Source organism: Candida tropicalis (genome assembly GCF_000006335.3).
Source record: "Candida tropicalis MYA-3404 genomic scaffold supercont3.7, whole genome shotgun sequence".
In the NCBI taxonomy this organism is placed as follows: Eukaryota; Fungi; Ascomycota; class Pichiomycetes; order Serinales; family Debaryomycetaceae; genus Candida; species Candida tropicalis.
Window position 1 is genome coordinate 381069 of NW_003020059.1, and position 16573 is coordinate 397641.

Genomic DNA, 16573 nt, shown 5'->3' on the forward strand with positions numbered 1-16573 from the left:
AGCTCCGTTGAAAAGTGGGCCCAAGAAATCAGAAACGGGAACAGCGAAATCAAAAAAAATGGTGGTACCAAAACATTTACGTCGCTTGAACTAACACGACGCAAACCACGACAATAACAACAACAGCAACAACAACAAAAAAAAAAATAAAAGTGAAAGGAAAAGAGGACCCAGAATAAAGTTGGCCTACTTTTGTATATCACATACTTACTTACTCCTGTCATCGACTACATTATCCATAGATGCAGATGCAGCTGGAGGAATTGATTCTGATTGATCAACTAGAGGATCAAATCATTGATCATCCTGATGCATCGACAAAAGAGGAGTTAAATGAATCATTAGATGAAACGTTTCAAAAGAAATTAAACGCAAGAGCGTCACAAATAAGATCAACTAACAATGAACCAAGAAACCAAACTAAAGAAACAAACCAAGATTCTTCTTCGGTTAACTATCAGTTTTTAATTACTAAATCCCATCTAAACTATGAATATCAGGATTATAGTCCATTGGATCAAGAGATCAGTGAATGGTTCACTCTACATGATTTGAAAATTATCGGTGGGTTAAACAATCTAATTCATTGTTATGATTCAGAAAGTGGTAATATTGAAAACATTATCGTTAATATCAAATCCACATCAAAAATACAGGATCTTTCTTCTAATCAAGTTAAAGCTTTGTTATATTTCAGTTTTGGAGAATATGCGTCACAAACCACTAAAACAAACCAATTGGATCAAATAAAGCGAAATAATTTACGATTATTACAAAAGGAAGTTTATATCCCTTTAATCATGATGTTGGAAACATTCATACTGGAAAGGATAGAATTTGATAAACTGCATGATGAAGCTGGTCGTCAATTATGCAGCAAACTTGAATCAGAATATTTCCGTATTCTCACATTATTATTCTTCATGATTAGCACAGCATTGGAACATCGACAAAATGCTATAAAATTCAAGAGATATTTATTTGAATGTGATTTTCTTACAACATTGTTGAAATTTATCGAGCATTGGAAGTGGTATCCAAGTGGATCGCACCGTATTCGATATTTGATTTTGTTAGTCAATAAACTATTATTCTTAGAATTGGGTGATTCGAGCCAATTGAAAGAATGTGACGATTTTCTAGTCAAACTTCACAATGTTCAAAATAAGAAATCAAAAACCAAACTGGATAATACGTTGACATGTTCCCCATTGGATTACTTTGTTTTTCGAGAGGATTTGCTAGACAAATATCCGTTATACGATGAAAACGAACTAAAACCATATGATTTTAGTGCAATTAAAAAAGCACTAGATGAAGATGATACCAATGATGACACATCTAGTATTAATAGTCATTCTAGTACTATTGAAGGTAAATATAGGTACTTCATGGCAGTCCACAGCTCTTCCAATTCACTTTCGAATTTGATTGAACCACCAAAGACTAACAAGTCACATTCATCATTGAGTAAACTACCAACACAAACCATCCACATTGCCACACCAGTACCTTCTCCACAGTTGATGGCGTCTGATTACATGTCTGGCGGAGAGAAGATACGTAGATCATACCAATTGAACCAAGCAATGCCGATGATTTACCCTACTGATGATAACAACAATTTGAATGTTCCATATGCCATGAAAGAAGCGGATGAAATTTTGAAGAAGGCTGTTTACGAGAGTTACTCGACAAAGAGATTATGGAAGGAAAGAGAAATCTTTATGAAACAAGAAAGAGGATTTTCTGATGTCTATGAAGATGAGGAAGGAACTCATAAAGATGAATTTGAGTATGATTACGAACAATTGATGAAGGAGTTTCCAGATCGCCAACAGGAAATTGAATCTATGGAAAGAGTTGAATTGTTATATTCACGCAATTTAAGTCGTTTACATACCATCGTGGAAGTATTAATGGAGACAATCAAAGTAAATCGATTGGACTACAACTTGAATTTCACTGAATTGGAATTGAACCCTGAAACATCGATCATACAGAATAAAAACTCCCGCAGAAATGAAGACACCAAAAGACAAGTTGAATTGGTGTTGTTGCTGCAGTTGGAGGTCAATAATGTTAAAGAATTGACTCTCAAGGCAAGTACTAGTATTATTTTGTTGCTTCTAAAATGGTTTAAAATAAGCCATGTGTTGAAGTCGTACTACTTTTCTTCATTATTGTTTGATCAACAGTTTTTCACCATTTCTTTAGACTATCTCAGCAGATGTTTCAACAATGCTAACTTGCAAAGTACATCCACTACTAAGAAGGATGAATTGACTGAATATGAAATATTAATTAATCAAAATAAGTTGATGAATCCAAAGATTATGTTACCAAAGTGTGATTTTTTCAATAATTGTTTACAGCAAGAAGTGGAGAATCAGAAGTATGTATTGATCAACAAGTCATTCATTCAAGATTTAAAAGAGGAAATTGATGAGAACAATGTGAATCATGTCTACATATCCGATTTCAATGATAATTTTGCTTATATTTTGTCAAATATGTTGAAAATCACAAACAAGATTTTGATCAAGAACCAATCCCAACGAATCTTCACTCTTAATGATTTAAAACCAACTGAATTATACAAGATGATTTTGTTAAACTACGAATGTGATCCATTCAACCAACCAATATTAAGAACATTGAAAAAATTGATTCCGTATCAAGGACGTAAATGGAAGGCTGCAAATATGGATCTTATAAGTCAAATATACTTGAACTTGAAATTATCAATGAAAGATAATTGGTTGAGTGGGAAAGATTTAGAAAGCGATTTTAATAATTCCTTTGATCAAGAAATTGCTTTAAGAGGATTGTTGCAATTTTATAACGTTAGAAGGTACCCTGCTCAAATGGAAATGATGGGTTATCAAGTTAAAGATGATCTTATGAATATCCCCCAATTGGATTTAAATGTCATGAATGAAATTGTCGGTGATAGTGAATTTATATGAAACATTTGGCAATCATTATAATAAATTCCAGTATATAGGTTTAAGACGTGCAAACACCAATTTTTATTCTTTCTCATTCAACGAAAGCAAAAAAAAAAAAAAATTTTTTTTTCGGATTCTTTAGCGAACGAATGAGAATGAAAATTGAGAAGCAACCCTTTTTTTTAAAAAAGACTAGTATATTATTTACTATCAACTAATCTGATACATATACATATATATCATCCATAATGGTCAAGTTAACTCAAATAGACGACGAAACTCAACAACAATTTGAACAACAACAAGTTGCCAAAGAACATATTATTGAAGAATCCGAACAAGAAGAAGATGAAGAATCTGATTCAGATCTTGAAGATGATGAATTTGATTTTGAAAATGAAACTTTATTAGATAGATTAGTTGCATTAAAAGATATTGTTCCACCAGAACAAAGAGAATGTATTTCTAAATTATCATCAAATGTTTCAGATTTATTTAAATCTGGATTTAATAATGGTGGTAAATTATTATGGAGTTTAACTTCAACTACTTTATTATTAGGTGTTCCTTTAGCTTTAGCAATTTTATCAGAAACTCAATTACAAGAAATGGAAAGAGGTATGGCTTTGGAAAAATCTGCTCAAGATGTTTTAGCTCCTGGTTCTGAAGCTGCTTTTGGTGGTGAAAATAAACAATAATTATTTTGAACCAATTTGATTTGCAAAATGAAAGCTTGTATATATATAATAAAATTAACAAAAAGAGAAAAAGAAGAAGAAGAAGAAGAGATGATGGTCATGATAATGATGTTTTCTTTTAAGATATAGGGAAATTACTTCTAATAAGAAAATGATTGATGTTTTTAGTATCGTTTCTAATACATATTTATATTATCTATGTTTAAAATATAGAAATAGAAAAGAATATAAAATCAACCAAAAATAAAAAAATAAAAAAATAAAAGAATACAGTTGTAACAAAAATCTAGTTAAAAAAATTAATCTAGTGTACTTTCTTGTGTTTAATAGACAAGGCATAAATGTCCAAATAGTTTGTTATTTCATAAATGATGTCAGCAACAAAAATAGAGTGAATACCTAAAGTAACACCACAACCCAACCAACTAACAGCATGTAAGACTTTTGCAGTACCATATCCATAAAATCCAATTAAAAATTTACTTATAAACAATTGAACAATTGGAATAATCATTGGGTATTGAATATATGGGAATTCTTGTAATGTTAAATGAGCTAAAATGATTCTACCAACCGAAAATGCAATAGTACAACCAATTGAAATAATCAATGGAAATCCATAATCAGAAAGTACTTGTGGATAAATCCAAATGTATAAAACAATGAATCCATAGTAAATGAAAAATGGATATAATCCATGATATGCTTCAGCAGTTTCTTTATTTGCAAGTTTATTACTGGTATGTTCTTTATTCTTGTAATATTTAGCAACATTAGACATAGCAGATGCAATATTGAAATATAATGATGCTAAACCAATAACAACATAAATGATTGAAGTGTCAATTTGAACATAATCATAACCTAAACTTGTTAAATTCAATTCAAATAAATTGATTGTCCAAATATCAGGACCAAGAATACCAGTGATAATATAAACAACACAAATCATAAGAATCCCTTCAACAGGTCCACTAAATTTACTTAAAAATAAAGTATGAGTATGATATTCTTCCCAAGTAGAACAATAAAAATTACAAACAGAAGCAAATTGACTTAATAAAAATAATCCACCATAACCCATTTTTAAAACACTTGCAAATACAATTGATCCAAAAGTAGTATTTATAGCATCAATAGAATGATCAAACAATTCACCCAATGGACCACTTTGTTTAGTTCTTCTAGCATGTGCACCGTCACATCCGTCAAATGTTTGATACATAAATAATCCAAAAGCATAAAAAAAATAACACCAAGTTGGTTGAGTTTCATTTAAATATGGATCATAATAAAAGACACATAATAAATTACCAATAATGAAAAATAATCCTAATAATGTAATTACATTAGGTGCCATCCATAATGGGAATATTTGTACAAACCAATTCCACCATTTTTTCAAAATATATTTTGATATAATTGAATGATCTTCAGATGAATATTTATATAGTTTCAAGTTATGTAACTTGTTTGCTGGAATGAAGATACCCATGATTGGAAAAGATAAGATAAGGATGGTTATACGACTAAAGTATAAGATTTAAAATAAAAGGAAAAAAGCAACAAATATATATATTTTTAAAAAAAAAAAAAATCACTTTACTGGAAATGATGTGAAATTTTGTTGGGAAGAGAAAGAAAGAAAGAAAGAAAGAGAGAGAAAAAAAAAAAAATCAGAATCACGTGGGACAAATCAATAGCAATAACAAACAATATACAAATGCAACGCGAGAAATTATGACATGAAGGGCTGTGCTACCAAGTCATTGTTTTTTCATACAACCGATTCTTAAGATTGTCATGTAAACTATAGAGGAGAATATGTAATAGTCTAATCAGTGGGTGATGCTTTGTACGACCCCTTCATTGTTGATTTTCAGAGCCGTGGTATCCCATTAATCATGGTTGGAAAGTATACGACATGTGAGGGGATATAGTTAGTTTTCAAAATAGGATATCATCCCCAGGATCTACCAATATATTCAGTATGAAATCTTACTTCTGTTATAGCTTTTCTTGTTAAAGTATACTTTGAATTGAAACTCAATGTGTGCGGCTCTCTTCCCCCCCCCCAATTTGGTATTGCTAGTCGTGTGCATCCTACCAACAATTGAAATTTTCTATGAACGTTGTTGCCAGAATGAAGCAAACAAAAAAGAAAAACCAGAAGAGAAAAGAGAAAAATATTTTCAACTAATATGGACATCTAAGAACGGGCCCCAATAATCATGGTATGTCTAACTTACACCAACAAGACGTATATATATATATATATATGGAAAATCATCAATACTAACACTCATATATTTTTTTTGTATTAGCTTCCATTGTATTTATTAACTGCTGCTAAGAATAAGCCAATTTTAATTGAATTAAAAACAGGAGAAACATATAATGGAGATTTAACTAATTGTGATTCATGGATGAATCTAACATTACATAATGTGATACAAACAAATTCAAATGGTGATGAATTCACTAAAATACCCGAAATTTATATTCGAGGAATGCATATTAAATATTTACGTATTCCTGATGATATTATGTCATATGCTAAAGAACAAAGTATGATAAATATGGAAAATAGAAATAGATATCAAAAAAGAAGAACTGGAGGTGGTAATGGAAATGATCATCAATATCAAAATAGAAGATATGGTAATAGACAATATCAAGGTAATCAAGGTCAAAGTGGTGGTTATTGGCGTAAATAAATAAATTGATTATGGTATTATTCTTTTTAATGAAGTATTGTTCCTCCCTTTTGTTTGATGTTCAAGTTTATTGTTTTTGATAAATGTTTTATTATTGAGTTTTTTTGATTTTGATTTTTTTTTGGCTTTTATATATATATCAATTATTGATTAATTAAATCCGGAGTATAATTCAATATACATATGTTGGGATTTTTTGTAATGGGTTTAGTGTTGGATTTGACTTTTCACTATCCATACTCTATATTATACATTATTGGATCTCGCATAGGTCTTTTTGATATGCAAGGAGTGTTTGAATGATGATTACCGGTCATAAATAAAAACGGTAATAAAAGACTTATAGAAAAAAAAAAATATAATCTAAATATCTATTTTCGAAGGAAGAATTCTTTTGTTCTTTCTTATTATACATATACATATTCTTCTCGTAGAACTGGATTCTATTTAACAACTAGTCATGAATCATTATCCAACCAGTGATGCATCTCATATATCAGTCAATCCATATTATACCAACTCAATAACAATAACAAAATGTAAACTATTACCAACAAAAACAATACCCAGGGGCCAATTCCGTGGATACAATGATATTCGTAGATTCCAATGTTATAGTGCCCAATGCAATTTAAACTTTAATGAATATCAATTATGTAAATATTGTGCTCACGTTCCATATGTTCCACTGCCATTGAGGTATCAAGATACTGGTAGAAATTTTTCATCCAATAATACCACGCCGTCAAATAATGTTAGTCAATATCGGTGTGTCAAGATTGATTATATCCCCACAACTCGAAGTAATGCCATGGCTAAACGAAATACTAACAATAAGTTAACTATACCGAATAGTGCTCCCACATCCAGAGGACCAAATACCGGTGGTGGTGGTGTTGGTGGTAATGGTGGAGGAGGAGGAGACTTGAGTAGTAAATTTAACGATTTTTGGGATCATTTGGAGCTGGGGAAACTACAAATCAAACAAAGATTAATGGACATTAAAAACCAACGCAAACTAACGTTCAAGAAACGATCATGTTCAGCTCCCCCAATGCTAAGTGGAAACACAAAGAATAGTAACAACAGTGGTGGTAGCATCAGCAGTCATAGTAGTAACAATGAGAATATATATTATTCATCTAGGTAAATCACCTTCTGGAATATTCCAACTCTTCAAATCAGGACGGTATTTGACCTCACTTATTAAGCCATTTAATTCACGATATGAGTCGTCCAATTTTCCCATTTCTTCTTCATCATCCTTCTTTCTCGCTTCATAATATTCCTTGAGTTTCAAATTATACCCATATTTGTTCTTTGGATTATTGAAAATATCATCAATACATTGTTCAGGTGAATATGTCAACAAAGTGTATAGTTCCGGATCCCAGCTACTTTCCAAAATCTTGCAATATAATTGACTAACAATTGGATCCATTAGAATTTGTTGTTGTTGTTGCTGCTGTTTTGGTTGCTGTTCTTGTTGTCCTCCATTCTTGTTGTTGGCCAAAGATAAATTTGACTCTGTTTTGGATTTATCAACAGATCCCAGTTGTGCTTGTCCATTTTCAACTGGAGTTGACGGAGAACTTGGAGGCGAATTGTTAAAAGTGCCATTCTCTCCAAATACATTGTTAATTCCATTGAAAATATTCTTCTTCTCAAATTGTGGCACATTGAAATTGTTTTTCCTAGTAGTTGGTCTAGATGATAAATTGGATGTATCAGTTCTGGAATTTACACTGCTTTGGTTATCTTGTATTTGTAATTGAGTATGGAAATCGAAATTTGGGGGTAGCTCGTTCAATCCAATGGTAAGACTTAAGATCGAATTTACTTTAGAATCATTCAACAAATATTTGGTAGTGATCATGTCATCAAAATTTAAATATTCAGATAAATTGATTTCCAATCTACCCAATTCTGTAATTTGAGACAGTCCACCAACAAAGCTCTGGGCACTTGCATCATTAACATAAAATATCTTGAGCAACAAATACTTATTAGCAACCAAGTTCCCTTTCTTTCTAATATTAAATTTCAAATTACAACTTAATTTATAATTGAAATTACATTTGAAATTGTGAAGCTTCTTACGAGACGTTGTAGCTGAAACATTACCAGACAGGGAAGAAGTTGTACTTTCCTTCATACCGGAATTCTGACTTGTCGAAAGTGAAGTAGTGAAATCGTCAAACTTGTTGAGAAAGGTTCTACTAGTAGTTGATGGAGCCATTATGGTAGATGAAATGGATTTTGATACTTTGCTATCACTGTGGTGTCTGCTACCATCCTTAATCTGTAATTCAATGAAACAAGAACCATTAATTTGAGGAACATTGGTCAAGTCATTGATTATTAAATTGAATGAAAACTTAGGTTTAGATGACGATGAATGCATTTGGATTTCGGAATATTTATCTGTCAACGGTGTGTATAATATTTGGACAACCTAGGTTGTTGATGTTGATGTTGATATTGCTATTGGGTACTTTTTATTTTCTGGCAAGCCCGGTATCGTTCGCAATCTAGTGTGGGAATTTCTTCCATTTTTCAGTTTTTTGTTTTCCCCCCTCCGAATCTTCCACACCAGTCACGTGATCGCGCACATATACTATCGTGAGCAAATAATCCCTGTAGAAAATGTACGAAGCAATTTGCAACCAAATGGCAAACAGCAGGGATAATATATATATATATATATATCAGTATAATCAGATTAGATGATAATCGGGACAAAATTTCAAAGAGCCTTTTTCTTTCTAGGTCAATTGAAGGTGGAAATTGTTTTTTAAAGTATAGCCTTTTAGTTGAAGTATGCTTATCACAAGATAGTTTAAATTTTATTCTAATTTCTCAATGGGGAGAAATGATCGACAATTTTAAATATCAAATCCTACACTAGTGGGAATGGAATGGTAAAGTCGTGCAATAGTTTGAGCAATTGTGACTTACTCTGTTCAGTCAAAGGATTATCCCTTTTGTTAACATGTTCTAGTTTCTCGACTCACCCCCCCATTCATCTAATGTGGTTTCTTTGTGTGGTTATGCTAAGATTTTTCCTTATTATCAGTTGTGTCGCGATCGTGTAAATTCGTCTGACATGGCAATAACAAATTAGTCGAGAGCCAAAAAAAAAAAAAATAATACAAAATTATCAACCATCCCATCTTCAATGTACAAAACCCAATTAACTTCTTTGTTGATTTTCAATATAAAATAAAAAGTAAGGGGACAAGGACGAGGAAGTTGATGATGATAATGATTATGCATATAAATAAATAAAAAAAAAAATTTAAAGTAAGCATGGCATTTTTTTTTTTATGAGGCGACGAGGCGGCAGCTGAAAATCGATTCTAATTTCAATAGACAGGTCTAGGTATAACAAATGACTGGAACTGCGTAAATCAATAAAAACTCGACATACTACATTGACTATTTACTAAAAAAAAAAATAACGTCCAGACTTGCTGTGTACTCCGAATTTTAATTCGATTTTGCACATCATTGTTTTGTTGGTTGTGAAAGGGAGCTTTGTAATTTGAAAGGTAAAAGGGCATGTGTAACCTAGAAAGAAAGGAAAATTTAGCAGTACCACCATGTTGAAAGATGGCTTTATTACTTCGTAGCTATCAAGTATCAACAACAGTGAATCACATATATTATGACAGTTTCTCTTGAATAAATCTAATCTCTTGAATTGTTGTTACAGGGAACGTCACAAAGTTGAGGAGTAAGAGGATGATTGTTTCAGATTTGGAGGTTTCAATACAGAATGTTTGGTTTGATTGAAGAAACAGTAGAAACAAAATCTTCTCTTTATTGCTGCACAGCATCCTTTTTGCTTAATTATTTTGAATGTGTTTAAGCTTTAAAAAAATCAAAACAGACGAAGGAATAAACTTTGACAGTATATAGTTAAACACGCTTTGAATAAATTGAACAAAAACCTTGTCTCGTGTATTATACTGTTTCTTAGAGAATGATAAACCAATAGTACCAACATGCCGTGTGCTAGTGGTAAGTTATAACTGTACATATAAAATATTTCTGCCCGTTGTAATGTTAAAAGAAAAAAATGGAATAGCCTCTCTTTGTTGTGTTTGTCCTTTGTCTGTGTGTAATTCAATTCCATTCCATTCTGTGGTACTAAATTTCGGTCGTAGTGTACGCCCGACCCCCCGTCCACACAGAAACACAAGACAGGAGGACAAGAACAGGAAAAAAAAAATTTATGCAAAAACAACAAACGAAAATTAAAAACAAAAGATTTTTTTTTTTTAATATATTGTACTTCTTTTTCTTTTTACTTCTTTATATCATATTCATTTCATTTTATTTATATTCTTTTGATCAATAACAAAATATCCCACCCCTTCCATTGACTCAGTGCCCTTGTATACCATTCACAGCTTAGTTTACTAATCATTACCACCAGAAGTACTGTATTATCTACTACTAATTTATCGCGATTGAATTCAATAATAAATTGTGTATCGCCCATCTTAAACTATGTACACCACAGTAGAACAGCATTCACAGCCCCTGCTGCTGCTGCTGCCACAACGTCATCATTCTAATTATTTTCCATCAACTTTTAAAACTACAACTCCGTCTCAACAACTTCCAGGAGAACATCATAATCCAACTAAAGAGATTTCAAGTTCATTTCAACAATTATCATTAAACATTCCGCCTCCAGATACAAAGAAGTTCAATTTCATATGTTTATTTTTCAATCATATTTTAAAATTGAAGGATCCTACGATAATTTTAGAGAAAGAAAAAGACATTCTGAAATTTAATAAACTATGTAAGATTGAAACAGATGAAGAACAGCAACCAGTGGAGATTTTGAAAAATTTGGTGTTTCCACCAGATATATGGATACGAGATGAAATCAAAGTAAAAGATATAAAAATCAAGTCCACAATGTTGAACGAAGTGAATGAAATGATTGAAACAGAATTGAAAGACGTGAACGACCAATCTACCTTTGAAGAGATTACACTTAATTACTATGCAAAACTTTTGGTGGCTTATAAATTTTATGACATTCCAATCAGAGTCTCACACCCAACTCCATATTTAGCGCATAATCGAGTGTTGGAAGAGGAAGAAGAGGATGGTAATAGAAGTCCTGATTTTGATTTTGGATTCTTGGAAAAACCAGTGTACCGTACATCGTCAAACCAATCCAGTGGTTCTTCTAAATCCAAAGATAGACGATCAAGCACCGGTAGTAATTTATCAAAGAAAAGATTCCTGTCATTTTTAGGAGGAAGTACATCTACATCTTCTCCAGAAAGTTCTACTCAACCACCTTCAATCCCACAATCAAACATGTCCAATAGTCCTCCACCACAACTACAATATCCAATACTACCACCTCCACAAACCAGCCAGCAGCAGCAACAACAACAGCAACAACAACAACTGGTGCAGCAGCAGCAACGACATTCACAACATTCGACATCATCCTCATCACCAAAGCAACAACATACACCATTAGCAACTACGTCATCCTCACCTACATTACCACAAGAAGGAACTTTCAATAGTATACTAAGCAAAAGTAAATTATATGGAAGAATTAAAAAACATCGTGAATCACAGGCATCAATGACTTCAAACATGTCACTGCAAAGTCTTGGTAGTAATAACAGAAATAGTGTTAGCACGAATGCGACTACAACAAGTGTTGGCTCACGAAGACGAAGCAATTATGCTGTTTCCAGTACTAGTTTAGGTGCAAGTACTTCATTATTGTCATCAGCATCAACCATACATGATGAAACCATTGAACAAAGAGTAGAAAATCTGAAAGATAAATATGAATATTACATTCAAATATTGAGATTATTTAAAAATAGTGAAAAGATATTACGTGTTTTGGTCAATAGTCATAATATCAATAATAAATTATTGAAGTTTATTGAATTCATAAAGAAACGATTATTGAAATTTATAATGATTGATATTATGTCTATGATGTTGACTTATTGTGATTTACAATGTGTTAATTTTTATAATGTTAAATAGAAAAAAAATATAAAAAAAAAACAATTCTTATGTATTTTTGATTTAATTTATATTACACTTAATTCCAATACTAATACTAATAATAACTCTAACTCTAATTCTAATGATGGGTTATCATTTCTGTAGCAAAAGTATTAAAATTTCGTTTCATGAAATTTAACGCGTTCTTGTTAAATTGCATCGCCTTGCAGTTTATAAAAATAAAACAAAGGTTCCATATACATTTTGTGTGACACTTATTACAAGGCGTTATTACACGTCATTCTTGAAAAAAGAGTGTACAGTATTTTCAGGAATGTACAGTGTAAAGAATTAAATACCAGTTGTACAACAACACTGTTCATCGTCAATGAAATCTCCCAAGTGATTTCCAAATTCTATATCATAAACTTGTATCTGTACATGCCTGGTGATCTCATATACTATTAATATTATTAAGTACTCTCCTTTGTTTTTTTGTTTCAAATTATTATTTTTATTTAGTCATTTATATATATATTTCTCTAAATACAAGGGTTTAGAAACCTAATTTACTTTACAATAGAGCATAACTTCGTTTAATCAACTTCTTCCATAGCAGATTCAACAGCTGGTTCATCAGTAGTAGCAGTGGTGGTGGATTCTGGTTCAATAGCAGTTTCTTCAGAATCATCATCAATGTTCAAACCCAAAGCAATCAATCTGTTGATTCTGTGAGCAAAGTTGGATGGTTCATCCAAAGTGAAACCAGAAGTCAACAAAGCAGTGTCAAACAATAAAGTGGTCAAGTCCTTAACGGTCTTGTCTTCAGCACCATCTTCTTCAACCTTCTTTTTCAATTCTTTGATAATTGGAGATTTTGGAGAAATTTCAAAAGTCTTCTTGGAGGACATGTAAGAAGACATGGTGGTGTCTCTTAAAGCTTGGGCCTTCATGATTCTTTCCATGTTAGCAGACCAACCAAATTGACCAGTTCTAATAGCAGCTGGAGCATCAACCAATTTGTAGGAAACAACAACTTTTTCAACTTGGTCACCGAGAATGTCTTTCAAAGCTTTGGTCAATGGTTCAAATTCTTTGATTTCTTTTTCTCTAGTGGATTTTTCTTCTTCGGTTTCTTCCAAATCGAAATCTTTGGTAATATCAACCAATTTCTTGTCTTCAAATTCCTTCAATTGAGTCATGGCGTATTCATCAATTGGGTCAACCATGAACAAAACTTCAAAGTTCTTAGCTTTCAAAGCATCCAAGAATGGGGATTTTTCAACAGCCTTGATGGATTCACCAGTGATGTAGTAAATGTTCTTTTGGTGTTCTGGCATTCTGGTAACATAATCAGACAAGGAAGTCATTTCTTCGGTGGATTTGGTGGAGTAGAATCTCAACAATTTAGCCAAAGCTTGTCTGTTTTGAGCATCTTCATGAATACCCAACTTGATGTTCTTGGAGAAAGCAGTGTAGAATTGGTTGAATTGTTCTTGATCTTCGGAAATTTCGTTGAAAGTTTCAATCATCTTCTTGACAATGTTCTTTCTAATAACCTTCAAGATCTTGTTTTGTTGCAACATTTCTCTGGACAAGTTCAATGGCAAATCTTCGGAATCGACAACACCTTTAACGAAACTCAACCATTCTGGAATCAATTCTTCAGCATCATCGGTAATGAAGACTCTACGAACGTACAATTTAATGTTGCTCTTCTTCTTCTTGGATTCAAAAGCATCAAATGGAGCTCTCTTTGGAACAAACAAAATAGCTCTGAATTCCAATTGACCTTCAACGGAAAAGTGTTTGACAGCCAATGGGTCTTCCCAATCGTTAGAAATGGATTTGTAGAAAGCATTGTATTCTTCTTGGGTGATGTCAGATGGGTTTCTGGTCCACAATGGTTTGGTCTTGTTCAATTCTTCAGTTTCAGTAACTTCTTCCTTGATCTTCTTGGTCTTCTTTTCCTTGGTTTCTTCTTCTTCATCCTTAACTTCTTCTAATTTTGGTTTCTTGTCATCTTCACCAGTAGCTTTATCTTCGTCTTCAGCCAAAGTTTCTTCTTCTGGAACTTCTTTTTCAACTTCTTTGGTGACAACCAATTGGATTGGGTAAGCAACGAATTCAGAGTGTTTCTTGACAACTTCTTTAATTCTCTTTTCTTCCAAGTATTCCAATTGATCTTCTTTCAAGAACAATCTCAACATGGTACCACGGCCCAATCTTTCATTGGTTTCATCCAAGGTAACAGTGAATTTACCACCAGCATTGGATTCCCAAATGTATTGTTCGTCATCATTATGTTTGGAAACAACTTGAACATGGTCAGCAACCAAGAACAAAGAGTAGAAACCAACACCAAATTGACCAATCATGGAAACATCAGCACCAGCACTCAAAGCTTCCATAAAAGATTTAGTACCAGATTTGGCAATAGTACCCAAATTGTTGACCAAATCAGCTTTAGTCATACCAATACCTGAATCTCTGATTTCCAAGACTTTTTGGTCTTTGTGAGGAGTAATTCTAATAAACAATTCTGGTTCGGATTCCAATTGAGATGGATCAGACAAAGCTTGGTATCTAATCTTGTCCAAAGCATCAGAAGCATTGGAGATCAATTCTCTCAAGAAAATTTCTTTGTTGGAATAGACAGTGTTAATGATCAAAGACATCAACTGAGAAATCTCAGCAGTGAATTCATGGGTTTCAACTTTTGAATCAGACATTTTGCTTGAAGGATTAAGTGGTTAAAAAATGAATTTGTAGATTAAAGAAGAAAGGAATATAAAAGTTTCTAAAAATTTTTTTTTTATTTTTTTTTCAAGAATGGGAAGGGAAATTGTTGGAAAATTTATATTGGCAACCAAGGCAAATAAAAAAAAAAATGGTGTTTCTCGCATTGCTGGAAAATTTTTGTGATGGAACCCCATAGAACAATTTGGAATTTTCTAAGAATGTCTGTGTGTTTATATACAGGAACTTGCATATACAACCTATATAACCACTTCTTCTGTTTCTATACCGCAATCTATACAACGTCTCTTGATTGTATTCTTGTCAATTGTCACTGGTGCTGACCAATCATGTTCATGTTTCTCTCCTAATGATTTTCCATCTCGTAGTTTTCTAGTATATTCTTCAGCTCGAGTACGTTTTCTCATTTCTCGGAGTTGATCCTGATATTTCTTTTCTTTACGTTTGGCTTTATTCAATTCTCTTCTTTCCCATTCTTGATCTAATTGTTCTGGGCCTCCCCATTTTTTCCAAGCAAACTCTTCCACTTGAAATCTCACAAACAACTGCATGTTACTGTATCCATGCGGGTTGGGTTTCTCGATTCTTTTTAACAAATCCTTATCAGCAATTTCTGGTTCTGTCAATAAGTAATCCTCTTTAGCCTCTGTCTTTGTCAATAATGAATATTTGTCAGGTTTAGCCTTGATACATTTACGACAGGCTCTAACATCAAAATTAGTGAACAAGTTCTTGTCAATATCAACAGAATCACATTCGAAACAACGCGGCATGGCACTCAAATCCATCGGTGGTGGTAATTCTTTTGACTGTTGTTCCTTCTTCCAATCGTTTAATGTCTTTGCATCTTCTTCGCCAGGTTCTGGTCCATCATAAATAAACCCACCCTTTGTATCTTTCATAGTGGCAAAATCATATTCAATATAATCCTGCTTACGAATTGGTGGCGGTTGGAATTTGTTTTTCTTTACTGCTGGTTGCTGTTGGTGTTCTGATGGTTCACTTTGGGCTGGTCTTTTACCATTTTTCTGTTGTAGTCTTTCTAATGCTCTTTTCCTGTTTGCTTCTATTCTCTTCCTTTGTTCATCGGTTAATGCAGGTCTAGCTGGTGTTGACATGATATCCTATTGCTTGTAATTACTTATCAGAAGGAGTTTATATCTTCGCGTTGCCGATATGTCTGGTTTTTCATAATGCGAAAAGTCGTGCGACGTTACTCAAATCATTTTGATTTTTTTTTTTAGCTGTCAGATAAAACGACGTTTCAAACCACGATCTGTTTTTACTGTAGTTTTGACACCAAATTTTCATTAAAATTTTCAAATTTATTTTAATACTGTAGATAACAGATTACAGTGGACTATAGTCATTTCTAACACCATGACTACTGAGCGATGTCAAACTGTTGTTTGTTCAGTCAACTAAGATTCCCAATTAGGAA

The 16573-nt window shown here is 32.6% G+C and overlaps 9 protein-coding genes across 9 annotated transcripts; 5 read left to right on the forward strand and 4 right to left on the reverse strand. All coding sequences in view use genetic code 12, as the record gives it.

Annotated features, from left to right (window-relative positions):
- Positions 1–242: 242 nt before the first annotated feature.
- Positions 243–2969, forward strand: CTRG_05001 (uncharacterized protein; the record flags this gene model as incomplete). Its single annotated transcript, XM_002550657.1, has 1 exon — positions 243–2969. The coding sequence occupies one exon, from the start codon at positions 243–245 to the stop codon at positions 2967–2969; it is 2727 nt and encodes a 908-aa protein (XP_002550703.1).
- A 230-nt stretch (positions 2970–3199) lies between these two features.
- On the forward strand, positions 3200–3649 carry TOM22 (Tom22p; the record flags this gene model as incomplete). The annotated part of the gene is made up of 1 exon (XM_002550658.1): positions 3200–3649. The coding sequence occupies one exon, from the start codon at positions 3200–3202 to the stop codon at positions 3647–3649; it is 450 nt and encodes a 149-aa protein (XP_002550704.1).
- A 304-nt stretch (positions 3650–3953) lies between these two features.
- CTRG_05003 (bifunctional diacylglycerol cholinephosphotransferase/ethanolaminephosphotransferase) lies at positions 3954–5144 on the reverse strand (the record flags this gene model as incomplete). Its single annotated transcript, XM_002550659.1, has 1 exon — positions 3954–5144. One exon carries the CDS (start codon positions 5142–5144, stop codon positions 3954–3956), a length of 1191 nt encoding a protein of 396 aa, XP_002550705.1.
- A 931-nt stretch (positions 5145–6075) lies between these two features.
- CTRG_05004 (U6 snRNA complex subunit) lies at positions 6076–6366 on the forward strand (the record flags this gene model as incomplete). Its single annotated transcript, XM_002550660.1, has 1 exon — positions 6076–6366. One exon carries the CDS (start codon positions 6076–6078, stop codon positions 6364–6366), a length of 291 nt encoding a protein of 96 aa, XP_002550706.1.
- Positions 6367–6826: 460 nt separating this feature from the next.
- On the forward strand, positions 6827–7516 carry CTRG_05005 (uncharacterized protein; the record flags this gene model as incomplete). Its single annotated transcript, XM_002550661.1, has 1 exon — positions 6827–7516. The coding sequence occupies one exon, from the start codon at positions 6827–6829 to the stop codon at positions 7514–7516; it is 690 nt and encodes a 229-aa protein (XP_002550707.1).
- CTRG_05006 (uncharacterized protein) lies at positions 7505–8770 on the reverse strand (the record flags this gene model as incomplete). The annotated part of the gene is made up of 1 exon (XM_002550662.1): positions 7505–8770. The coding sequence occupies one exon, from the start codon at positions 8768–8770 to the stop codon at positions 7505–7507; it is 1266 nt and encodes a 421-aa protein (XP_002550708.1).
- A 2111-nt stretch (positions 8771–10881) lies between these two features.
- On the forward strand, positions 10882–12411 carry CTRG_05007 (uncharacterized protein; the record flags this gene model as incomplete). The annotated part of the gene is made up of 1 exon (XM_002550663.1): positions 10882–12411. One exon carries the CDS (start codon positions 10882–10884, stop codon positions 12409–12411), a length of 1530 nt encoding a protein of 509 aa, XP_002550709.1.
- A 557-nt stretch (positions 12412–12968) lies between these two features.
- On the reverse strand, positions 12969–15104 carry HSP90 (Hsp90 family chaperone; the record flags this gene model as incomplete). The annotated part of the gene is made up of 1 exon (XM_002550664.1): positions 12969–15104. The coding sequence occupies one exon, from the start codon at positions 15102–15104 to the stop codon at positions 12969–12971; it is 2136 nt and encodes a 711-aa protein (XP_002550710.1).
- A 267-nt stretch (positions 15105–15371) lies between these two features.
- RAD14 (Rad14p) lies at positions 15372–16250 on the reverse strand (the record flags this gene model as incomplete). Its single annotated transcript, XM_002550665.1, has 1 exon — positions 15372–16250. The coding sequence occupies one exon, from the start codon at positions 16248–16250 to the stop codon at positions 15372–15374; it is 879 nt and encodes a 292-aa protein (XP_002550711.1).
- Positions 16251–16573: the final 323 nt, after the last annotated feature.